This window comes from Physella acuta, unplaced genomic scaffold, assembly GCF_028476545.2.
Source record: "Physella acuta isolate Inbredline_101_S28 unplaced genomic scaffold, ASM2847654v3 ptg000950l, whole genome shotgun sequence".
NCBI lineage: Eukaryota > Metazoa > Mollusca > Gastropoda > Physidae > Physella > Physella acuta.
In genome coordinates this window covers 37,429-65,000 of record NW_026732467.1, presented here as the reverse complement: position 1 = coordinate 65,000, position 27,572 = coordinate 37,429, and the positions used below count along the sequence as shown (strand labels likewise).

At 36.4% G+C, this 27,572-nt stretch overlaps 1 protein-coding gene across 2 annotated transcripts in view; it reads left to right on the top strand.

The window, feature by feature from the left end:
- LOC131953766 (tight junction protein ZO-1) overlaps nucleotides 1-27,572 on the top strand; it is a 190,528-nt gene that overhangs the window by 132,226 nt on the left and 30,730 nt on the right. The window contains exons 33-36 of one of the 2 annotated variants that reach the window (XM_059317125.1): nucleotides 808-929; nucleotides 1,096-1,212; nucleotides 2,670-2,813; nucleotides 5,776-8,465. In XM_059317125.1, the coding sequence (XP_059173108.1) occupies nucleotides 808-929; nucleotides 1,096-1,212; nucleotides 2,670-2,813; nucleotides 5,776-5,879 (487 nt within the window). In that variant the 3' untranslated portion in view covers nucleotides 5,880-8,465. Of the gene's footprint in view, nucleotides 1-807; nucleotides 930-1,095; nucleotides 1,213-2,669; nucleotides 2,814-5,775; nucleotides 8,466-27,572 lie in introns of those variants that run through there. The other variant, XM_059317126.1, reaches the window with a different exon arrangement.

Here is a 27,572-nt window from a genome sequence, read left to right as displayed (position 1 = left end):
TAAATTTTAAAACTCATTATTTTTTTTATTCATCATTTAATTTTTTTTAAACAAGAATAATTTAAGTTTAAAAAAAAACAATAAACAATTGTTAATTTAAATTTAAATGGGCCTTGAATTCCAAAGGGAAAGTACTCCACATATTTCACATTTTCTTAGAATCATTGTGGCCTAAAGGATTTTCTTACTTACTAACCATTTCTGTGTTTTAGTAATTGAGATATCAAGACTTTATTTTATCTGTGATTTTAAGGCATTGTCTTTTTCAATGAAAGTATATCACCATGCAAGCAATAAATTTGTTTACATTTAATAAAAAACTATAAAACTCTTATCAAATCAAAACTTTAAAAACCAAGCACAACCAGGATTTAACACTTTCTGGGATTTACTGATAAAAAGTGTAAATTTTTAAGTGATGCAATGTAGCTATTTTATCTAGTTTTTCAATGTATATGCCACTATTAATAATTAAATGCCTTAAATTTGAATATATTTAATATAATTCAAAATAACATACTTAAGTTAATAAATGTACAATTTGTTAGGAATGTAACTAATTATAATGTTACCTTTAGTAAATAAACAAAAATTGCTTTATTTGCCTAAATATTCAGCTGCACCTTTTTTGTTGGTGTTATAATTTTATATTTTTTCTGCCTTTTAAAGTCCTTTTCAAATAACAATGCACAGAGTTGAGTGTTTCTAAAATAAAAGTCAAACACTTCTTCAAAATAAAAGAAATTTTTTTAAAAATTCTCAGAAAAATTTTAAAAAGTTATAAAGTTATTTTTCTTGTGTCACCAGGTCGAGAAGTGGAGATGACACCTTTATGAATGGTGACACAGAGAGTCTTGATGAAAAACACACAATCATTGCCACGGCTAAAGGCATCTTCACATCCAAGGGTGGTCTTCTGGAGTCTAAAGGTGAGGGCATGTACACATCACTGGTCAGCAGAATGGTTTTTTTCAATATGTGTATGGTAGAAAGACCACTGCAATAGTGTGTATGTGGTGTGTCATTTAATCCATTTATGTTTCCTTTTTTTTTGAGTGAAAAATTACAAACAAAAAAATTCTATTGGTTCCACAGAGACTGGTGTTAGTATTTTAATACCTGAAGGTGCTATAGAAGACAACAAAGATCAAGAAATTTATTTTAAAGTGTGCAGAGACAATAGCCTACTCCCTCCACTTGACACTGAGAAAGGTAGGTAACTCCAGCTTTCAGAGGAAGGGACATAACTTGTTGCAGAAGATGACTGTTCACATATGGGATGGCATGACCTAGCTGTAGACCGCTAGACTGCTGCCTCAAAAGGCTCAAGTTCAAATCCTGGTTCTTACCAGTAGAGCGTCCCTGAGTCTATCCAGCTTTGATGGGTACCAACTTCATGTTAAGAAAAGTAAATACAGCTGTCCACAATATCCCTTTATATACCGAGATCATAGAAACAGGTGAACTCTACAGAACTAGCTAGCACAGGGGTCGGCAACCTTTTGAGACAGAGGAGCCAAAAGTTACAATTTACAAAATTTCCCACCTTTTAAAGATATATATATATATATAGGTATGTAGGTGTGGGTGTGTGATTGTCTTTTATTCATTACTACACCTTTCATCCGATCGCCATGAAACTTTAGGAATTTGTTGAGAATACTCCTGAGGAGAATTTCGAATTCGCAGGGGTGGCGCCCCGGCAGGGAGCGATACGGTTTATAAAATTAAAAGTCGATTCCTACCTAGCGGTTAAGGGATACTACTATATTCAGCGGCAAAACTGCAACAGTCACAGCCACCGGCACCTCGTCGATTGCGCGACCTGAAAAACCTTAGGCTCACCTGTGAGCACTATGGCATCTACGTTCGTTTTAAAAAAAGGCTATACACTAAAGACACGATGGGCAACAATAATTGTTGACTTAATTGAATAAGGTGCGCAGGCAGTGAGCAATTTGGCACCCCGAGCTTACCCGTGAGCAACATGGCACTTACATTCATTTACGATACAATGGGTCGCTCACTAAATCGAATCAGGCACATCCTCAGCGTCTCTGCATGGTGCTATTTGGAGCCCAGGGCTATCCCGCGAACACTACGCGCTATGGTAGTTTTAAGGAGCACCCTACAATATTGATAATGCGGCACACGACATTCCATGATTAAACCGAGCTGGGGCTGTACAGTGAGTGATTAACTTATGCTCAAGGCTTTCATACAGCACGCCTTATGGCAGTAGTGTAGGTAAACCAGGGCACCGATAAATATGATCCAAGCACAGGCATTGTTTACATTTAAATAACAACCAAGAAATAGTTTTAAAAATAAAATAAAATAATTATTGATTTTTGTGCTTGAAGCTGAAGAGCCACACCTTGACATCAGAAGAGCCGCATGCGGCCGCAATTTGCTGACCCCTGAGCTAACATATCCCTTTATGACACAGTGTTCATTTTTGTACACATGTATTTTGACCACAAAAAAACTTTAAGTAAAAACAAGAATTTTAGTATTGTGTTTGTCTACTGCATGAAGTTTCATATTTTACTGTTTTGCATTTCCAACATTAAAATTGGAGTTCAAAGTACTATTGACCTCATGTTAATATTTCTTTGTGTTGTATAATATAATCCCTTAACAAGAAAAAAAAACATTTTCTGTTGCAGGTGAAACATTGCTGAGTCCTCTAGTAATGTGCGGCCCCCACGGCATCCAGTTTAAAAAACCTGTGGAGCTGCGTCTGCCCCACTGTGCCTCGGCTAACCCAGAGAGCTGGTCGTTTGCACTGAAGTCTAGCGACTCACCCTCAGGTAAGCTTACAATAAACATTGCTTGCTGACCAGTAAACAAACATGTGAGTTAATAGGGCAGGTGAAGTAGAGTTCACCTACGGCTAACCCAGAGAGCTGGTCGTTTGCACTCAAGTCTAGCGACTCACCCTCAGGTAAGCTTACAGTAAAAACAAACTTGCGAGTTAATATGGCAGGTGAAGTAGAGTTCACCTGCGGCTAACCCAGAGAGCTGGTCGTTTGCACTCAAGTCTAGTGACTCACCCTCAGTTAGGCTTACAATAAACATTGCTTGCTGACCAGTTAACAAACTTGTGAGTTAATATGGCAGGTGAAGTAGAGTTCACCTGCGGCTAACCCAGAGAGCTGGTCATTTGCACTGAAGTCTAGCGACTCACCCTCAGGTGGCTTACAATAAACATTTAAACATTTATTGCTGACCAGTAAAAATGTGAAGTAAATAGTTACCATTTAGGACTTGTGAGTTGATATGGCAGATGAAGTAGAGTTCACCTGCGGCTAACCCAGAGAGCTGATAGATTGTACTAAGATCTAGTGACTTGCCCTCAGGTAGGCTTACACAGGATGTAGTCAACGGAAGATTTATTTATCATCTTTTCCCGTTTGTGCCCAAGACACACGGCAGCTGAAGTAGAGTTCATCTGTGTCAGAGACCTTGGCATATAAAGGGAAAGTGTATTCAGCACTATGCCCAGCCGCCTTTGCTTTCCCTAACATGAGTTAGGTACACATTAGAGCTGGGTGGACTCAGTGGCGTTATACTGACTTGAACCCGGATTCAAACTTGAGACTTTTGGGTTAGCAGCCTAGCGTCCTCATATTATATTGGGCACCAATTATAACTGGGTAGACTCAGGTAAATCCAAGTTGAATATACAGCCTGATAAATGAGTGATCACCACTCCCAACCCACCATCCCATGTATAGGTCGTATCAAATTACAACACAGCTCTCAATGAACTGTGTAGCAAGACTAAATAATACTCTTTCAAACCTCTCAGTTAATCAGGTAAAATAAACAGATTACCTGTTTCTTACACCTAGGTGTATGAAAGGATAAAGTGGCCAGTTCTATATCCCAGCAGCCTTAGTTTTTTTTTTAAATATGGTCAGTTCTATATCCCAGCTGTCTTAGTTTTTTAATATGGTCAGTTCTATATCCCAGCTGTCTTAGTTTTTTAATATGGTCAGTTCTATATCCCAGCTGTCTTAGTTTTTTAATATGGTCAGTTCTATATCCCAGTTTTTTTTTAATATGGTCAGTTCTATATCTCAGCTGTCTTAGTTTTTTAATATGGTCAGTTCTATATCCCAGCTGTCTTAGTTTTTTAATATGGTCAGTTCTATATCCCAGCTGTCTTAGTTTTTTTAATATGGTCAGTTCTATATCCCAGCTGTCTTAGTTTTTTAATATGGTCAGTTCTATATCCCAGCTGTCTTAGTTTTTTAATATGGTCAGTTCTATATCCCAGCTAAGTTTTTTTAATATGGTCAGTTCTATATCCCAGCTGTCTTAGTTTTTTTAATATGGTCAGTTCTATATCTCAGCTGTCTTAGTTTTTTAATATGGTCAGTTCTATATCCCAGCTGTCTTAGTTTTTTAATATGGTCAGTTCTATTTCCCAGTTTTTTTTTAATATGGTCAGTTCTATATCCCAGCTGTCTTAGTTTTTTAATATGGTCAGTTCTATATCCCAGCTGTCTTAGTTTTTTTAATATGGTCAGTTCTATATCCCAGCTGTCTTAGTTTTTTAATATGGTCAGTTCTATATCCCAGTTTTTTTTTAATATGGTCAGTTCTATATCCCAGCTGTCTTAATTTTTTAATATGGTCAGTTCTATATCCCAGCAGCCTTAGTTTTTTTAATATGGTCAGTTCTATATCCCAACTGTCTTAGTTTTTTAATATGGTCAGTTCTATATCCCAGCTGTCTTAGTTTTTTAATATGGTCAGTTCTATATCCCAGTTTTTTTTTTAATATGGTCAGTTCTATATCCCAGCTGTCTTAGTTTTTTAATATGGTCAGTTCTATATCCCAGCTGTCTTAGTTTTTTAATATGGTCAGTTCTATATCCCAGTTTTTTTTTTAATATGGTCAGTTCTATATCCCAACTGTCTTAGTTTTTTAATATGGTCAGTTCTATATCCCAGCTGTCTTAGTTTTTTAATATGGTCAGTTCTATATCCCAGTTTTTTTTTTAATATGGTCAGTTCTATATCCCAGCTGTCTTAGTTTTTTAATATGGTCAGTTCTATATCCCAGCTGTCTTAGTTTTTTAATATGGTCAGTTCTATATCCCAGCTGTCTTAGTTTTTTAATATGGTCAGTTCTATATCCCAGCTGTCTTAGTTTTTTAATATGGTCAGTTCTATATCCCAGTTTTTTTTTAATATGGTCAGTTCTATATCCCAGCTGTCTTAGTTTTTTAATATGGTCAGTTCTATATCCCAGCTGTCTTAGTTTTTTTAATATGGTCAGTTCTATATCCCAGCTGTCTTAGTTTTTTAATATGGTCAGTTCTATATCCCAGCTGTCTTAGTTTTTTAATATGGTCAGTTCTATATCCCAGCTGTCTTAGTTTTTTTAATATGGTCAGTTCTATATCCCAGCTGTCTTAGTTTTTTAATATGGTCAGTTCTATATCCCAGCTGTCTTAGTTTTTTAATATGGTCAGTTCTATATCTCAGCTGTCTTAGTTTTTTAATATGGTCAGTTCTATATCCCAGCTGTCTTAGTTTTTTAATATGGTCAGTTCTATATCCCAGCTGTCTTAACTTATCTCCGACTTGAGTCAGGTACCCATTACAGCTGGGTAGACTCAGGGCATCCTACAAACTTCCCTGTTAATAAATTGTGCACTGTACAATCCCATTTCTTGTTAGATTCAGATATAATCTCTGTATCTGTTTAGGCTGACAATAGCTAAATGCCAGAGTTGACTGAACTTTGTTCTATAACAGGTCACACAACAGAGTGGCAGAACATGACCCTCGCGGGGTCAGAGGGCGTGGCTAAAGGCAGGGTTGACCAGAACAGTGTGTCAATACTAGTGGATCACTTCTAGGCCTAAACTGTCACACACCATCTCCCACATGACCTTTGACATCAACACACCACACACGCAGTACATCAAGACTCGCTTGCCACTGAGCCTTACCAAATAAATTGATATCAAATTATTTACCTGTAACAAACTTTGTCAGTATTGATGTTTCAACTATGCAGGCATTCATCTTTGTGTGATAGCAAATGTTATTTGTTATGTAAATATCATATTCATATACAACATATGTACAGATATTGGCTTCCATATGTAATGTTACATACTTTATGTTAATTTTTTTTCAGTCTGTCTTGAATTTTTTAAATCCTTTTATAAATATAATGAGAAGTAAATTTAACCATTCTAAAATCTTAAGGCATACATTTTATATCAGTTTACAAATTATTGACACATTGACATACAATCTTATGCAGCCTAAAATGTACATTAAATGTGTGGCATCAGTTGTGGAAGATTTCATGTTGTAAAAAAAGTTAATGTAAATGTATATTTTATTAACCAAAGTTGATTTTACTTGAATCAAAACAAAAATGTAAAACATTTATTTTTGTATAATACTGTCAACGTTAAAGAATTTTCTATTTTTTTTTTCAATTGTTGAAGCAGATAAAAAACATGTTGTTACGCCTAGTATTCCGTTATCTTCACTTTGTTTAGAAATACTTGATTCCAATCACTTTGTTGGTTGTTTTATTCAGAATTTGTTGTTGTTGTTTTTTTTAACAATAACTATTAAAACTGTTTCTTACTATGCATTTAAAAACATTTTCTCGTGTTCTAAAACTCTAGCTTTAAGAAATTTTGATTTTCTCCATTTCTAATGTAACAGGTATCAGCTTATAAGGTGCTTATATCCTAGATATCCATTGTTATATGTCAGCAATATTTTTACTTCCCCTGCTTTTATCCAAGGTACATTATCCTTATTTCCTAAAAATGTAATTTATTCCATTCACTTATTCCCTTTCATGTTTTTTAATTGTCAGTGACATCTTATACAAAGTGTTGTGGATCCAACAGCTTATATTTTCCTTGAACATTACCCACTTTAAAGTTGTAAAACAACATTTAATTAAAGTTCTTTGAATTTAATTCAGATTTTATTCCTTCTATTTTCAAAGTGTATATTATTTTAAATACTTTCACAACTTTGTTTACTATTTCACAATGCTGATTTTATTGCTGATTTAAATATATTATTTTTCATTACCAGTAACCTTTGTAAAGAAATTTTTTTTCATTCAAAACATTTATTTTAATTCAATATTTTTGTGACACTGTACTTAAAAAGAAAATTATGAGAAGTCTAAATACCAAAAATTGTATTTTAATAGCATACATAAATTTGTGTTAATTTTTTTTCATGTTTTTTAAACACAAAGCTATTTACACACTGATAATGTATGTGAAACATACATTTTTTAAAATTTGATGAACACACATACATACTGAGTATATTTACTGACCTGTCATCCTATAACTTTTTGACATGAGTTAAATAAACTTATATTCCAACTCTCATGGACATATTCATCTTTGGGCAGTTCTCTTCTTTTTCGATAAATAAAAATTTTTAATTTTACTGAAAGGTCTGAATCATCACAAAGTTCTGGTTTTGTTCAAGTCAGGATTCCATAAGTCATCGTGACATTTGCCTTAGAGACCATCGTTAAACAAATCCATAATTAATTTTTAAAAACTATTTTTAAAAGACCATGTTACCTTTCCTTTCTGAAGAGAACTTTTACAAAGATTAGTGTTTAAAAAAAACAAAGTCAATTTTTTATTTGTATTCTTGAAAGTTGTGACATTTTAATACCATCCAACTTTTAAAAGCAAAATGTTCTTTGCTTTAAAGTGTTAAAAGTTATTGTAAGACTAAGTAATTCCGAAAATTGGATACCTGTTCAAAAGTTTTGTTTAGATATATGTGTGTGTGTGTGTGTGTATATATATATATATATATATATATATATATATATATATATATATATAATCAATGATTCTTTAACTCACATACTGGAGTTAAGGTGTCAGTCCTGGCTATTCCTGCTCCATCCCCATCCAACCTCTGTATGTCATTACCTCATCACATACTCCCAGGCCCGGCGCTACCTATAAGGCAAACTAGGCGGTCACCTAGGGCGCTGTTCATAGGGGGGGGGGGCGCAAAAATGTGAAATCGCAATTATTTTAAAAGTACCTAATAATTTATAACTTTGATTAGATTACATTAACTATATACTTTACACAAAGGCATAGCGATCTTTCAAATTAGACCTATATGTAAGTATTCGCGTTGGTGAAAAATGTTAAAAGTAAAGTATATAGTTTCTATATAAATTCCATTTCGCTCTGGGTTCAAGTTTCCTTGATTCCTAGTCTTTGACCGACTTGCCAAATAAGAAAGAACACTATTCATAATTTTTGTTGGCCGTAAATGAGAAATTTTAAAACTTGAATATTCCAAGCCAGAAATGAATTTGAGCCTATCTCTGTGTGGTTTGTTGTCTCATGATGGATATACTTTGCAATGAAATGATTTAATTTAGCATTTAGTGAGTTAGTCTGATAATATATATCTAATGTGTATATATATATATATATATATATATATATATATATATATATATATATATATATATTAAGGGGGCCCAAAAAAAAATTTCAGAAGGGGGGGGGGGGCGCATTTTAATAACTTTTGCCTAGGGTGCTAAATAACCTGGTGCCTGCACTACATACTCCCCACCCCAACCATTAAAGCAATAGGACAGAGCACATATCTTTTGACAGTGATTAGAAAAATGTGCTTAGTTTCTATGAGTGTTCTTCAATTGTAAGGTTGTGTTAATTAGCTGTGATTACACATTTTTACTAGTAATATTTTTTTTTAAGTTCTTTACATTCAATTTTTTTTTATACAAGTCTGGTTGTTCATGTAAAATCTATATGGCCATGTACTGAGCTCTATATAAAAACACATTGATCTGTTACTTTAGTTAAGCCGTGTTTTCTATTTTTAAAAAATTAATAATTTATTGAGATTGGTTGTTTTTTTTTTGTTTTTTTTTTCTATTTTAAATTCTGGACAGGATGTTTCATTACCTTTATTATGCAAACCTTAAATAATAGATTTCTTAAATTAGTAAATAATCTACAAAGTCAGAATGTACACATTAAAAAAATAGTCTGAAATGTTGTGTACAAAAGTATTTTAAACCATCATTTTCTGTTATTTTGCTAATTTGGTTTGCAGAGTAAAAATATATATAAGTAAAATATATAGGGCCTAAATGTGTTCAAAAATATTTTGTATCCTCTAAATTTTGATTTGTTTATTTGCTTTTTGTTAGGATAGGAAAATAATTGAAATTTTGATTCATATAGAAGAATATTTGAAATGTTCAATTTTTTTATTGGACAATGCAATGCTAAACCAATGTGGTTCAAATACTGTATAAACCATGTTTATTTTGTTACATTTAATATAATATATTTGTAAGGATGTATACAAACTATGCAACTATATTTTCAAAATATACCTAAGTACATTATGTTTACATGTTCAATGCTAGTCACTATAGAAATGAAACTTATCATATTTTAGAAGTTTTTATTGTTTATTTTTTTTTAGGTTAAAAAATATATATACTCAGTGTTTTGAGGTAGATAAAGAGTTAATTTTTTTTCCAAGTAAAGTTGGATAACCTTTGTACTGTTGATATTATCATCTCCTTTGCATTCCTTTCTCTGCAGATGGCCATTCCTCCTATTGTTATCAATTATTGTATTGTGCATGCTTTTTTTTGTTCCCTGAAGGTCTTCATAGCCTGCTCCTACATCTGTAGTGTTACCTTCTCATTTGAAATGATTCATCAAATAAACTTGAACTATCTTTGTTCATTTGTTTTTTTTTTCAATCTATTGCCAGTGAGGTGTGTTTGTTAGTTATTTTTTGTGTTTTTTTTTTAAAGTAACTAGCACCTGTCGTGCATGTTGCTGCGATCTCGGAAGAAAATTAATTTAAGGACACACTACATAACCACAAATGTCAACTTTTTTTTTAGTTAGCGCCATATTCATGTTGTACTAATGTTAATCTATCACACATAACAATATGAAAGTGTAAACCCATGCAAAGGATCTCAAACACAAATTCTCATTTTTTTTTTCCTAGAAGTAGAAAACTGTTTTTTTTTCCCCTCTGGATTCAATTGTTACTAATCGTTATGAAAGGGATTTGCATAGGATAGAGGACTAGGATAAAATATCCTTTAATTTTAAATTGTATTTATGTCCATACTATTTTAATTCTTAATTGTATTTATGTCCATACTATATATTGTTAAACTGTAATTTAGATTGATCTTAATAGCTGTAATAAAGTTTCCCTTTCAAACCTGACGGTCTATGGGGCAAGTGAAGTAGAGTTCACTTGTTTCTGTGACCTCGACATATGAAGAGATAGTGTGGTCAGCACTATGCTCAGCCGCCTTTACTTACCCTAACGTGAGTTAGGTACCGATCAGAGTTGGGTGGACTCATGGACGGTCTACTTACTTGAACCCGGATTCGAACTCGAGACTAACGGTTAGCAGTCCAGCTCTCTACCGCTAGACCACTCTGTCCCATAATAGCTGTAATAGGAATAGCCAGGGGCATAGCGAGGGGGGGGGGCGAGGGTGCGCACAGCACCGGGTGACACCATTTAGGGGGGGTGACACCATTTAGGGGGGTGACACCAAGGCAAAAAATAGCAGAATATATAGAGAAAAACTTGCGGGGGGTGCAAATTGAAAGTTTGAGGGGGGGAGGGGTGCAAAGCGAAAGCTTGAGGGGGGTTGCAAATCGAAAATTTGAAAGTTTGTCCCCAGTAAGGGTCGCTACGCCTCTGGGGGGGGGGGGGGTGACACCATTAAGTGCCGCACCGGGTGACACCCGACCTCGCTACTCCACTGGGAATAGTAATTAGTGTGCTCGACTGTACGTCCACTCAGAGGCATCTCTTCGGGGGGGGGGGCGGGTGGGCTACCCTGGACTACTTATCGAAGAAAGTCTACCAATCCCCGAAAAAGATAGAATTTATATAGGAAACATTTTTACCGGTGTCACTGTCAAGTGCCAATCTCCCCCCCCCCCCCCCCCCCCCCACACTCCACCCCGGAAGAGAAAAAAACTGGAATAACACTGCGTCCACTCACTATAGATACAAGCCGTCACATTGTAATTACTGGTGGCGACACTACGGCGGGCGGTTTGGAGGAAACAAAAATAGAAGACGCGCAGAGCCAGGCTAAAAATGGTCTGTCTCCCCCAGTTATCACAGCCCGTCATCCTTACGTCAGCCGGTGGGGAGTGAGGGGGGAGGCGCTCTCGCTGAAGCTGTTGACATACCGTATTGTTTATGTTTAGACTAAATATGGTCGCTTCCATAGGAAGTTATCAGTAGGGTCTGGCATTTTAATTAGGTATTACAGAACTGTGGCGACATAGGGGTCATCCATAAATGACGTCACACTCGTAGGAGGAGGGGGGGTCCGTAATTTTGTGACGATGTGTGATGAGGGGGAGGGGGGGGGGGGGTCAGATGTTGCGACGTCACATTTTTGCATTATAAAAAAGCAATGTTAGAAAACGAATTTTAGACGTTATTTCGCGTTTTAGATAACTGTTTTAATAAATTGTAATAGTTTAGACAAGATTTTGGAAAAATATCAATGTTTTAAAAAAATTCAACTGCAATTTTGAGGTGGTTGTAGGTTGAGGTGTGACGTCATTTTAGGGGGGGGGGGGTCTGGCTTTTTGTGACGAAGTGTGACGGAGGGGAGGGGGGAGGTAAAAATCGTCAGAAAAAGCGTGACGTCATTTATGGATGACCCCATACCAATTAGGTTAGGCTTGATATCACAATAAAAACAGTTCACAGGTTTCCCACGCAGCCGGGAAACCGGGAAAAAAAACGCGAATTTCGAAATTTAATTACCCGGCCGTGAAAACCGGGAATTTTGATAAATAGCCGGGGAAAATCTTTAACGAATGGTGTTAGGGCTCTGGGGTTGTAAACACACGCATGCGCAGTACCATCGAAAACATCGCCGCGATGGCAAGTCTTAGTTTCTCTCCATTGCGCATGCGTATCTTTTTCCGGCTAGCATCGGCCAATCTTTAAACCGGGAATTTCTTGCCTCCCAGTGTTGTTTTTTTTAAAGACATTCCGGGTAGCGCGAGATTTCGACGGGCTAGTCTCGGCGCGTCTCGTGATGCGATATGCCATAAAAACCAACGGATTATTATTACTGGCGATCTTCGGAGAATTGACTTGGTAAGTTTTTATAAATATTTGTAGATGAATTATAAAAATTGCCATGCGTATACAACTACACAAATTACATATAATTAATCCAAAGTTAATTTGCACTCTCTGAATATATAATTCATAAAAGTATTAATTAATTAATATTTCCACAAGCTTTTGCAATAAATTTGATTATTGTTAATTCACTACTAGCTTTAGATTGCTGGTTTAGCTACGTGTTAAGAAATGTTTATATGGTAGGTCAGTGGCGGATTAAGGGGGGTGCTGAAAGGGCTGCAGCCAGGGGCCCACGAATTTTAGGGGCCCCCAAATTTTGATTTCTCAACTACAGCAAATATTACTTTATTAACTTTATCATTGATTTTTTAACAGCTTAGTTAAATTATTTTTTTAATGTCAGAAGTATGAGTTAAAATTTCACCAAGTATTAACCAGCATCACTTAAATAAAAGCTTTATCAGTGAATGTGCCGAGACAAGCAATATCCATCAGATACTCTCTGATCTTTAATGTTTAATGTTGCCTTATTTAACTCTCTACCTGACATCGTTAGGCCTACCGATAGAAAATGTTTTGAAAACCATTTAAAAACACATAGTGTCGAGGCTGAGGGAGGGTGGGGGTGGGGGTATTTGTATGAGGGGTTGTTTGCGTATTGTCATAGCGTAGCTTATATAGATAAATATAAGACTAGACTAGGCCTAGTAGAGACTAATAGGCTAAGGACGGTGTAAACTTGACGGTAGACGATTTTTGTCGAGAGTATGTGTTACATGGGTGTTAAATTTGGGAAAAAACGTCCCAGTTGTAGGGAGGGTCTGATATAGCGAATAGGATGGTTAGACACAGAAGAGTTTTTTTTTAAGTATTGACCTTTTGACCGAGTGGCTTAGAGATTTTAAAAAATGCGAAACATTTCTTCTTCAAGGCACACTCTCACTCGTATTAATTGCACTATAGGAATTGCCAAACCGGCCAAGAGAGAAAAAGCCTATAAATAAAGGCGTTACCGCTGTCCCTCACGGTAATACAAAACCGGATGAGACTCTTTTTGCATGGCATGGGCATCTCCCCCCCCCCCCCCACACACACACACACCCGACATGTCCCCCAACTGTCTCCCCGCCCCGAAGTTTCACCCATTAAAACATTTGAGTTCTGAATTCCTTGGAATTTAGCCGTAGTGAATGTTTTCGCCTTGATAAGTAATTTTTTTTTAAAAGCGGAGGCTCCGGTAAAAAAAAAAACTTTTGTAATAGTCGTTAGAAAACAATTATTTCTTTACAGCTTTATTAAAATACATCCGCATATGCATTTTCACTAAAAAAAATGGTGGAAAAATCTTGGTAACTATGAAAACGGCGGCCATCTTGAAAAATTAACCCCCCTCGTAGGTTTTCCACCATTCATATAATATTATATTTTATGCCCAATAAAGAATGAATTCATAATCTTCTTCCATATTTTTGGGTACTCAGCTAAAACTTTTAAGTGTATATCTTCAAAATTATTATTATAGATTCAAGTGCATTTAGAGCTTTCCAAATGTGCACATTGCTCTTCGAATTTATCTGTGTATGATGACGTCTAACTGCAGCGGAGAGCGCTCATTTTCCCAAAAGAAAAATATCTTAGAAGCACAATGGGACAGCAGAGGCTTAGTATGCTCTCACTTATGAGACATTGTAAGCTCACTGAATTATACGTACAGAACTAATAGAAGAGTTTGCTATCAGGAAAGCTCGAAAATGTTCCCTATAAAAGTTACTTGGTCTTTAGTTCTAAGTAAGAAGAAATGTAATAAATGTATGTATTCATAATTTATTTTGCATAGGTAAATAAGTAATTGTTACTTTAAATGCTCTTATGTCTCAATGTATTTTAACATTACATTAAACGTAACATTTTTTGGCTAAGCCATGGCTTCTGTTAACCTTTAGTACATTCCATTCGACCTTTATTTCTGGGTAGGCTTCTGTTTTGTGATATGTAATTATATAAACTACAAAGTTTCAGCCAGGGGCCCCGCTGAAGCTTAATCCGCCCCTGTGGTAGGTCACCAAATGTTTGGCGTACATGTTATACGACATGATAGGTTTTCTTTAGTAAATGTTTTTATGATTGATATTGATATTAATGGCCAAATATTGAGATGGCTATTCAGCGGGGGGGGGGGGGGGGTGCGGGGGTGCGGACCGCAGCGGGTGACACCATTTAGGGGGGGGGGGTGACACCAAGGCAAAAAATAGCAAAATATATAGAGAAAAACTTGAGGGGTGGTGCAAATCGAAAACTTGAGGGGGGTGCAAATCGCAAGTTTGAGGGAGGGGGGTGCAAATCCGTTTGCGCTTTTTTCCGTTTGCGCTTTTTCTGTTTGCGCTTTTTTCTGTGTGCGCTTTTTTCTGTTTGCGCTTTTTTTCTGTTTGCGATTTTTTCTGTTTGCGCTTTTTTCTGTTTGCGATTTTTTCTGTTTGCGCTTTTTTCTGTTTGCGGTTCTTTCTGGGAACCCTCTAGTCCTAACTTAAATACTTGCACGACTTATGTAATTTCAGAATCACACGTGTAAAAATTATTCTTAGAAACAAAACTTTTCCAACTTAAAAAATTGCTATTTTTAAGTGAATTTACCCCAATTTTTTTCCCACGCTTTCGCGAGGGTCTACACTGTTGTGACGTTTTTCGCTGGTTCGCAGAAAAAAAAACAATGGATGTTCAGTTGCTGCGGGAAAGGGGAGGGTAGAGATATTTTGTGTCGCGACTGACCCAGTGGCGTGCTGTTTTTTTTGTTGGTTTTTTTTTTTTTTTTTTTGAAAACTGTGTCTTTGAGTCATAATACGTTTTCATCTGCCTCAACAATGATTTAATTTTTTTTGCCAATCCCACTCAAAACAAACACATTGTCATTCTCAATCGTCTATCACTCGTTATGACATTCTATCTGTATAGCACAACTTTTATGGAAAAAGCGGGCTTTAAAGTTTCTTTAATAAATGCAGTCTTTATATTAAAGTGTGTATCTGATATTTATTTTGTATAGTCTAGTCAAGGGGCATCATTTAGAATACTTTTTGCCCATTTAATTCCTAGGCACAGAAGGGGCATCTTTTTAAAGTATTTAAAGTAATTATGTCCATATTAGTTTTACTACTTTTCAGTGAGAACCTTAGAGCAACAATTATTATATCCATATATATATATATATATATATATATATATATATATATATATATATATATATATATATATACCCTGCAGGGGCATCTTTGAAGTTATTAAGCTTATATTCGTTTGATGTATTTGAAGGGCATCCGTACAGTAACTATACCCATCATCATTTTATCTATTGTAGGGGGCATCTTTAAAGTATTTACGTATAGTATATTCATTATAATACATTTTTAGGGCATCCTTATAATTGTTGGGGGAATTTTTGGTAAAATAAATTTAAAGGCATTTGCAGATGAAGTAAGCCCATATTAGTTATTGAAAAATTGTAGGGGCACCCTAGAGAATTTATTCGGTTGGATGCATATGAATACACTAAAGAATAAGAATGTTCGTATTGTTTCTGAGACACTGTAAGGACACCCTCAAGAATAGGCATCATTATTTTTATGAATTGTAGGGTATGCTAAAAGTTGTGTTAAAGTATTTTAATGCAAAGTAAAGCTATCTGTAAAGTAAATGGGCTCTTAAATAGAAGTGATGTTATAAATAGTAGAGCCATCTGTAAAGTAAGTGAGTCCACGTTGATTTAATGAATTGTGGGAGTTATAACGGCCCTGGGTAGCCGTTACTGGATTATTTCCCACACAGGGTTGGCATAGGACCTACGCGGGGCCTAGAGTCGACCATAGCGCGGGTCCAAGTTTTACCATCGTTGTCTTAAACATATACAGCGAGGCTGTATCAAACCAGGGAAATATAGTGGTTTAATTGTTCGTAACCTTTCTTCCAATTTGGAAAAGTAGCATTTTTTTTTTGCTCAAAGCGAATTAATATTATGACAACGATATAATTATAATATTGTTTTACTTTTATATTAGCTCCACTATTATATCTCTAGCCTCGACATTCACCAATATCTATATATTTCTCGAGTACTGCTGGCAGTCAAACTAAATATCTTTGTCTGTTGTGTCTTTAGCGATACAAACATTCTATTAAACATCGACAAAACGCACAAGCAGAAATCGTTGTTCTCTATTACTAGTATCGATATTTTCTCAATGTATCGAGTTAAGACGAGACGCTTTATTCCTACTTATCCGACTACTTCGATGTACGAGACAAGACTAGCATTTCTAAGGTCCGTAATTAGTACAGGCTTAAAAAAAACACATCTACGTTGGTCAGAATACAATAGGGTATCACATTACGTTTTTTTTTCTCAAATTTACATACCAGGTACAAGGGGGTGTAGGCGGAGGGGGGAGGGCTCACTCAATCGACCCATCGCCAGCCACCTCAGGTAAAACAATCACAACGAGGTGTGACACTGTCTTCCTATAAAATACAGCATTGTTCAAGTTCAGCTGGAGGGGGGGGGGAGAACTCACTAGGCCTAACATCAACAGTGCCCTCAGTTGTAGCAATAAACAATGGCGAACTTTGACCTTTTAGTTTTTTTTTTCTCAATTTAATTCAACTGTGGCCGCCAGCCCCGACCCGGTAGGGTAATGAAAACTGGGACACATTTTTTGTTGGGCTTGGCATATAGCCCCTCCCCCTCCCCCCCCCCCCCCCCCCCCCCCCCCCCCCCCCCCCCGCCCCACCCCCACCCCCACCCCCCCCCCCCACCCCCCCAACATCCGGGCATGTCCTCAAACTGTATCCCCCCTCCCCGAAATTCCATCCACTTGTTGAGTCAGTTCTCAAGCGTGTAGCTAAGTAAATTTTTTAAATGCTTTTCTATTTGTATTCTGTTTAAGAACATAATGTGTGTTATAATTTATCATCAATTGCAGGGCTACTAACACTTTTAACACCATATATATATATATATATATATATATATATATATATATATATATATATATATACAGTTTATGGAGCATCTTCCCTTGGGTTTGCCCCGGGCATCAACATAGCTCTGCACGCCACTGAACTGACCGTGTGATTGTGTGCGAGTATTTAAAAATTGTCATTTAACAAAAGAATGGTCGCCCTCAGAATTGTTAGGTTCTTGATTTTCCCATTTTTTTTATTGAGTTTGCATGCAGGCAGACATAAAAAAAAAATATGGGGGAGGTGCGTGAGTGGTAGTTTAGATATACTTTATCAGTCTGTAAGGGGTCATCCATTTATTACGTCCAAAAAAAAAATCGGATTTTAGACTCCCCCACCCCCACCCCGTCCACACGCGTTTACTTTCGTTGGATGCAATAATTAATATCAGCATTTATAAGATTAATAAGTCGCAAGCCCACAGTATTTCTGTTTGTTTCAGCGGTCGCTTACCAAAGAGGTACTCTTTTTATTTAGGAGTCGTCCATAAATGACGTAACACTCTGGAAAGTCGGGATGAGAGTTTCAGAAAGTGAGACGACACTCTCTTGCAATAATGTTAGGGTATGCATAAATACCGTGTTTTATTTACATGCTGGGGTGGTTTTTAAATCACCAGAACAGTCGTCTCATTTTAACTTTCTACACGCAGGATACGAGTTTTAATATATTTTTTTAGATGGAAGCATTTCGATGTTAAGTGTAACCTAAGGATGGCCGCATGGACCCGAATACCCCAGTCCACAAAAGTCTTTTGAACCCCCCCCCCCCCCCACTCCATGTGGACCTCATAAATGGATGACCCTTCCGTTAAACTGTTTTTGAAATCTTTGCAAAAGCCGACGATTAAATCTTGACTACTCCGCCCCTCTTTGTAAATACGGTCACGTGTGTGAACGCACCGCGACGCCAAGTGCGTAGTTGGTACTGCTTGGTGTAAAGGGTGGGGAAGGGGGTATAAGTCACAGCACAGTTCATGCTATGAAGTATTAAACAGGCATACTGAAGCCTAGACTACTATGACCTCACACTGTGGGGGGGGGGGGGGGAAGATACCGGCAATTTTTTTTTTAAAGTGAAAAAAAACACGCGTGTTTCTTAAGCGCATAACTTTTTTTTCATTCGTTGTGTAGCTGTCTGTCTGTCTATTTATTACATATGGGTTGGGAAAAAATTAGCATTATTTACGTGACGTCATCAATGTACTATCACTAGGCTGGGTCATAAAAATAACTAAGTCCTACCATTACTAGCTCACAATTATTTTTTTTTTAACTGAAAGATTTTGCACCAATCTAAAAAAAAAAAAAATTAATTTTTTTTGGTATTACCAAAAGAAAAGAAAAATGTATTTTGAAGGACTCTTTTATGTATATAGCACAGAGGAATGGCGACCCTTCCCAGCACCCGGGTACGAACTTTCAATTTGGCGCCCCCTCGGAAACAACCTTTGCCCCCCCCCCATCAAACTTTCAATTCGCACCCCTCCCCTCAAACTTTCAATTTGAACCCCCCCTCAAACTTTCAATTTGCAACCCCTCCCCTCTCCTCACGCTTTCACTTTGCACCCCCCCCCCCTCCATCAAACTTTCAATTCGCACCCCTCCCATCAAACTTTCGATTTGCACCCCCCCCTCCCCCCCCCCCCCCTCAAATTTTCAATTTGCAACCCCCCAGTCAAACTTTCAATTAAGAATTTGCACCCCCCCCCCCCTCCCTACACCTCTGATGATGAAACAGAACTCTGCTGTTTTCACTCAACTTTGCCGACATTTTTTACCACCTCTTGCCCACTTCTTTAAGGTTACGTGAAAGTCTATTTATTGATCTGTGTTATTGTTTTACTAATAAAAATATACTGAAGAAATAAACTATAAAAGCTTGACTCACAAACTTGTTTATTAAGTAGTTACATGTTTTTATTTATTTTACTGAACTATCAAGCCTTTAAAACTTGCTAACATCAATTTAGAAAAGCTTGGTGGTGCGTTGTTAAAGAAGAAAACTGCCATTTTCTTCAACCGGGCCTAGAGCTATTTTAGTGATCTCTATAGTGTGTTTTGTCGAGCTCAGCCTTTTTTGACCATGCTCAGAAATGATAAACAAAATAAGTATTTTAACAGAGAAAAGACCACATTTCTGAATATGCTAATAACAAATGTAAACGATGATAAAATCACATGGTAATTTCAAATTTCTTATTTTTTTTAACATTTAAAATATTTAATCTATTATGCATTTTCTGTTTAGTAGGCCTATCCCACTAAAGGCTATTCAATTATGCACATTTTACAGGTATTTGAAAAGAAATGTATTGAACGGTCAAAAAAGGCTTGCGAGTTGAATGAGACTTTTATTCTCCGGGAGGGGGGGGGGGCATTTGATATTTTCGGGGGGCGGTCAACATTTTACCGGGGGGGGGGGGGGCGGACACTAGTAAAAGTATATTTTTACTATATAAATTCCATCTCGTCTGGGGGGGGGTCGTTAGACTCTCTTTATGGGGGGGGGGGGAACAGAGCCCCCCCCTTCCCCGAAGAGATGCCTGGTGATAGTTTTCAACTGATAACTCTAACTAAGATATATTCATTGTTTAATATCAACAACTATATAAATAACACATAATTAGATTAGAGGGCTAAAAATCTACTTTTTAACCCATATTCTGCTAGCGTCCCACTTATGGGACGCTTGTAAAAAAAAATTGCTAAAATTTATTAAAAACTAGTTAAAACACAAATTATGTTTCATTGTATTTGAAAATGGTTAGACTATTGAATTTGTGTGTGTTTTGTGAAAAAAAAAATTTTGAAAAATGTTATAGTGCCGGATTTGCAGGACTTGTCAAAATGGCGGAAAAAAGAAAACATGCGCACAGGAGAATGCATATCTTCTAAAATATTAACATTTTAAGTGCAAAATACATTTGAAACTTGTAGCAGTACCATATTTCTATCTGATAAAAATTTAAGAATAACATTTTTTTTGTCATGTCATGTCATGTTTGCTTGTCGTCCCTACTGGGACATAGGCCGCTGACAAGAGCTTTCCAGACGTCTCTGTCCAGGGCTAGTCTCTCCAACTGTCCCCAGGTGTATCCAAAAAAAAAAAAAAAAACATTTTTTTTACTACTTCGTTATATCAAGTGTACAACAAGCGTCCCATAAGTGGGACGCTAGCAACGAATGGCCCCATGTAGATTGTTACACAAACGTCACATTTATTGGACACTAGCGAGAAACACAGATGCAAATAATTATGTTAAATGTTTATTTATGGTGAAACAATTGTTGACTTTGTTAACTGCTGACTTTGGGGTGTTAAATAGTATTTATAGATATTTAATTATGACCTTGACCTATATTTATGCAGATTGTTACACAAACATCACATTTATTGGACACTAGCGAGAAACACAGATGCAAATATTTATGTTAAATGGTTATTTATGGTGAAACAATTGTTGACTTTGTTAACTGTTGACTTTGGGGTGTTAAGTAGTATTTTTAGATATTTAATTATGACCTTGAGCTATATTTTCTTATATATTATTGTATTAAAAAATTGCAAATATTGAAAAACTTACATTTTATTTTTAAGTTTTCAGAATTACACTTACTGAAGTATTTAATGCCATTGAATACAAAGTAATTTAGTAATGCTGTAAATTTACTAGCGCGTGATATTAAAATTATAACAAACCAGAATAATAACAATGGCCACGATTTAGGTGAAATGATTCAGTCATGGGGTTGGTTCACTCTCTTCATGTAAGAGAGCTTTAGCTACATATAGCAGAAATGTAAATTAGCTGTGTACAGTTGTCATGCCCCAATAATATTCCCCTCCAAAGGTTCCCAATACCAGTTTTACTTTGTTAACTTTTTAAGGAGATTCCTGGTGTTAGATTGGGAGCTGTTCGCATAGTGAGATGCATACATGGATGAGAGCCATGAACACTCAATACAAGCCCCCAGAGACGGATCCGTGGCCTAGAAATAAGATGTCTGATGTCCTAATGTACGCCCGTGAGAGGGGGGGGGGGAATAGCGAGGGTAACAAAAGAGAAGATGGCTGGATGACATCTGGGACTGGACCGGATCATCTTTTGCAAATTCACTGAGGGCAGAGTTTCTTTCTTCCAGGCATCATTTCAGAGGGGGGAAGAGGGGGGGGCTCTGCCCCCAGAACAAAATGGAATTTATATACAAAACATACTTTTACCAATGTCCACCCTTCCCCTGAAATTTAAGTCCCCACCCCTGAAAATTTCAAGTACGCCCGCCAAAAATTCAATTATTTATATTTAATTATATTACAGTTTCGATGAATAATAACAACATTTGTGATCACGTGTGTCTAACTAGATGTACTAGTCACAGCTTTACTTATTTCCAAGTGTTATTCACTTTGATGGATGCTAGATTGAAAGAAAACTAGACTTTTGAACATAATTTCTGCATTTTAGACCATGGTATGGCTAACCCAATTGATCATTATCAGTATTTTTAGCTGTCTTTAACAATGTAATCATTGGTCTAACAATACAAAATCAGTATACTTGCTGTTTTGTCCAATTTTACCTGCAAGCCAATAATTGTCTTGGATTCTTGTCGAATATCGTTGCCAGGAGCTAGTTGGTTTGAGCCTTATTATCAAAAGTTATTTCATTCGGAGTCAATATAGTGCGGCCTATTTTCGTCGGTAGGCATTTAGTGGCAGGCCCTTTTGGCGGGGGATGGTGTGCTGAGGTTGTTTAACACCGCTGAGGACAACAGGCTTGCAATAGTTATGACCATTCGTTATGAGCAAAGGTATGCATGAAAACGAACGCTTTATGTTCCTCATTTTCATTGAGCACAGCTTTATAGAAGTCTTCCATAATTGACGTCACTCATCCCCCCCCCCCCCGATCACCCCTTCATTATAGGTCATAAATTGCAGTCCTACGTAAATTGACGTCACATTAGAATAGCATACGTGGCATCGTTTATGGACAACCCCATATTTCTCATTTTGGGTATTTGGTATCAACATTTTGACAACAAAGGTTGTTCAAAATGTATATAGGACTTGACATCTACCATAAATGACATCGCACACTTAAGGGGTGGAGTAACTGGTTTTGAGACGACGTTTTACGCGGGAAAGGGGAGGGTTAAAAAACGTGAAACGTTATGTATTTGGCCTAATACAAAAATGCTGAAACAATTCTTTTTCGTTCGAATTATGGCTTGACTTTTTAACAGTAATAACAGGCAGGGCAAAAAGGTAATTTTCGACATTACGACTATTTCGTGACGGCGAAAATGGGGGGGGGGTTAAGGTGAAGAGATGTCAAAAAACGTGACGTCATTTATGATTAAATCACTAATTAAAGGAAAAAAGCATGAAAATATTAAATGAAAATAGCAAACAAACAAAAAATCAAACAATAACAATTAACTCAAACTAATATTTAAATAAACATTAGATATGTAGTGGTAGCTCTAGAAAAATAGGGAGTTTTTCAATGTATAAAAATTGCATCTCATAATATTATAATAATAATAATTCTAGAACTGATGTTTATTGTCAGTCAATTAAAGTTTAAATTGTTTAAAGGGCAGAATTAAAAAAAAAAACGCATGCTTCGTATTTAAACACAAGACAAACGTATTTAATAGCAAACATCAATACATTTCCATACAAATAGAAATTAAAGGGAAATGACTCAAAATAATATTTTCTTAAGATGGCCGCTGTTTTTCCCACGTTTTCTTTAACTTGCTTTCTCTGTGTCTTTGTTTGTTTGTTTGTCTTTCCAATCAAATCTTGCGATCGAAATTTCTGGCACTTCCCAGTTAGCTAGCGCGCTGAAATTTTCAGGGAAGCTTTCTTTTGGATGACCATTGAATATTCAATTGTTATTATTACTAAATTGATCAATGGAAACATTTTATTGAGCATTTTAGACCGCTATATAATCTATATATATAATTCTCCTCTGCTAGCCATTAGAAAAAAAACCAGCGACGCGTACCTCGCGCGCAGTGAAGCGAACGATCACATGTCGCCACAGGCTTAGGGGCAGAGAATTTAGCTTGAACCGAGTTTAAACTTACAGGAGGTAGGCCAGTTTGGGGGAGACGATATGGTCGAGTGGTTGGGCACACGATTGCTATCCCACTCGACACGGGTTCAAATCTATGTGTTCTAGTCAGTAACGTATTCAAACAACGTGTTTTTTACGAGTTGTCTTTTTACGAGTTGTCTTTTTACGAGTTGTCTTTTTACGAGTTGTCTTCGTTTACCCAAAAAAAGTGAAAAGATAAAATCGATAGCAAGATTTTAATGCAAACAAACAGACAAAGACTAAAAAGTAGAAAATAATAATCATTAAAAAAGTTTTAAAAAACCCACGTTTTCTGATTGAACTAAAAAGTAGAAAATAAATGCTATAGGCCCTACATCACAATAATGCAAGCGATCACTCTACTATAAGCGAGCAAAAACGTGGGGCGCCGTGATTTTCTTACAGTTTCTAATACTGTTGACTCTCTACAAGCTCCCTAATAAAAGTCAATAGTATTATCTAATCAATAGTAATATAACTTTTACTTCGGCGCCCCACGTTTTTGATCGCTTATAGTAGAGTGATCGCTTGCATTATTGTGATGTAGGGCCTATAGCATTTATTTTCTACTTTTTAGTTCAATCAGAAAACGTGGGTTTTTTAAAACTTTTTTAATGATTATTATTAATAGCAAAATTAGTATCTGGAACATCGTTGTTAAACCTTAATTTCATGACATTTTTATTGATTTAACCCTTAAATATGGTTAAATATTCAATTATCTTTAGTATTTTAGTAGAATATGCAAAAATATCTTCATATTTAAGCCATATTTATTAGTTACCTTATCTCTACATTACTAGTGACGACCGAATTGATTACGCTAAAACGATAGATTACCGGCCTAATAATCTATCTATAGTATTCTATAGGCCTATATTTTATATATAATTTATATAATTCTCTTCTGGGAGACGCTAGAAAACAAGCTGTAAACGCCAAACGCGCTCCCTACCATCCCCACCCCTACATGGTCTTAGTGAGCTGTGGTTCACGCTAAGTTTACCTTAGTGGAGTCGGGTTTAGTAACGGCTATTAGGGGCAGATAATTTAGTTTGAAACGATTTTAAACGTTGGGGGGGGGGGGTGTTATGGTCCTTAACGAGCTACTTATAGTGTTTTAAAGAAATATTTTCAGTGTCTGCGTTGGTACTGTCGAATTCACAAATTATGAATTACTGAAAAGTAGAAAAAACAACAACTAAATAGCGGCGTATGTTATGCCGCGGGCCGGCTCGTACTAAATAATAGGGTTTTAATATCTAGATCTAGAATCTAGCTCTTAACATGGCGTAAAGCAGGGGTCTCCGAACTACGGCCCGTGGATGCGGCCCGCGAAGTCCTCTCATCCGGCCCGCGGAGATCTTTTTGTCCAAGGAAAAATTGTTTGTTGGTGATAGCTGAGGAACTTTGGCCAAAAAAACTAAAGACATGCCTGGGAGAAACTGGCCCCCAAACTGAAATTCGATAGTTAATGCGGCCCTCGGATTGAAAAGTTTGGAGACCCCTGGCGTAAAGTAAAGCATTTAAATCTAGAAATCTAATTGTCTCTAAGATCTAAAATCTCGCTCTATAATCTAATCATTTTTTTAGCAAACGAAATTTTCTGAAATTGAAATAGATTGTATGACTAGACTTATATCTAGAATCTGCTACTTAAATTAAATTGTAAAAAGTTTATACAAGCATGTAGTTGATATTATTGTAGTATAGGGCCTAGAAGGCTTTAATAAATTACTAAGGCCTACCTACTTTGTGTCTTTTTTACAGCAATATGTATCTGATACTGGACTGAGTTTAATTAAATTCAAATGCATTTCTAGTAATTGGTCTACTTAGTTTATGTAGCCTAGTAGTAGAATCTAGATCATACCAGCCAACAACAAATAACCACATTATTATTATTTGGTTAATGATTAGGCTATTTTTTTTAAAAATCCACTGTTTATAAAAGAAACAAATCAAGCTAGAAACATAAGTGAAATGATTTAGAGTAATAACAATGGACCCAGTCTACAATTGATACAATTGCAGGTCTAAATAGGGCCTACAGTCTAGTAGTTTACAGTAGGCACCTAGTGTGTAGCTAGTATACTAGTGTGTAGCTTTCCCCTGATAAGCCATGTGTGCTATAAATGACATAACATGACATTGAGAAATGTTGAGGGGAGAGCAGTGGGACTTTCCCCTTTGTTCTCCCTGCTGGGCCCTGAGGGTCAAAATTATATAAGAGATACTATCTCTAAGGGGCTGGGTATCACAGAGGTGAGAACTGTTCAGGGAAGGGCAGTGGTACTGGCTCCTCTTTGGTTTTATTGTGGGTTAGAAAAATGTGGGGGCTGGCCATCATGAGGGTTGAACATCAGTATTAATGTGTCTGATCACTTCCCTGCTGGATTATAAGGGTCTTAAATTGTATGACATTCTACCCAGATTGGGTGAGATTGGTTATTACCCATGAATTATATTAGCCATTGTATTTTGGGTTTTGTAGGAGTTAAGTGGTCTAACGTTTGCTACAGTAGTGTGGTTGTACTAGATCTATTGCTACTAAATCTTGTACTTAACAGAGAATCTAGAATCTACATTAACCAGATCTAGATAACCTATAATATATTACTGCATTTGATCAGATTCGTCTATTTAAACTCTAAACGCAAACAGAATTACTAACAGTATTTTTATTTAGAAATTTCGGCCACATATTTATATTATCCACAAAACTGTCAAAAACAGTATAAGAATCCTCAATTCCTAAGAGTTCGTGTTTTTTAACGTATTTTTCCTGTTCCGCTGGTGCAGTTCTTTACATACAGTGAACGTGTCCAGCGCTGGTGAACAGCTGATTGTGTTTACGTCTGGTGTACACCACTGTGGCGGCGGACGCAGGTATCACGTGATTTAGGTCACGTGTTTGCAAGGACTCTATACGAGCCCTTTTTATTATCGAATCTATGAAGTGAAAAACTATTATTATATTTGGCAGACACGGACAAAAACAGCGTTTTTACGGCCGTTTGACATACCTAGATCTACTTCAAATTCCTCATTTTAGGCATGACTATTCCTACTTTTGGCTGACAAAGTTATTGTTACTCCCTCTAAAAAATAATTGTATTTCTACTAATTTTATTTTTCATATTTTTCTAATCCAGCTGTAACACTGCCTAAACCCCAAGAAGAAGTCTCATTAAAAAGAAAAACACCTTGTGTTTCAAGTAAAGGAAAAAAGAAACATTAACTCATTGGGTATCAAATGCTATCCAACCCAACCTCCACGACCAACTATTTAAATAGTTTAAATACACCCCCTCAGATGGCTAGTTTTTCTCAACCTTTAAACAATGTAGCAGTGCCTAGTTATATGTTGCCACCTAATAAATCAGTTTTACGTCCTGCAGAAGGACATAAGCATAATAGCCATAGTTTATTAGGTCCTGTAGCAAGTACAAAATTAACATTTTCTGTGACACCTCAAGTGACTTTGCCTTTTACAACCACAACACATTCCATTTTAAACTCTACATTAACCAGCCCTCTGTCTAGCTGTGTTACTTATAAAATAATACATGTTAGTCCTGATGAAGTTATCCTTTCTCCATCAAACTGCACACCTCAGTCATGTGAACAAGTTCTAGGAATACCTTCTGCAGTTACGCATCCAGTGGCATTAACCAGCCCTCTGTCTAGCTGTGTTACTTATAAAATAATACATGTTAGTCCTGATGAAGTTATCCTTTCTCCATCAAACTGCACAGCTCAGTCACGTGAACAAGTTCCAGGAATACCTTCTGCAGTTAAGCATCCCGTGGCATTAAATGTAACAGAAGTAAATGTCAATACACCTCTATTTCCTCATTCACCATCTAATGCTGGAAAAATAAACCAATCAAAACCATCCATAAATATTAATGATAATGTGTACAGCGCATCAGATTTAAATAAACTTTTAAACAATGCCGACAAAATTGACCTTAGTACACCCAGGAAGGTAAATATTCGAACTAGGAACAATGAAATTGCAGTTTTATCTTTGGCGTCATTTGATAAAACGTCCAGTAAATCACTACTGAATTTATCTTTCCAAAATCCACAAAGCACTCCAGCAGTAAGCCCGTCATCACCAAGTTCTTCATCCTTGCGTACTTTAAAAACCTCTCAGTTGTCACCTCAGACACTGCTATGCATTATTAGTTCACACTTACATGGTCAACCTTTTAAAGCCAGGGAACTTAGAGGAGATAAAGGCAGCGTT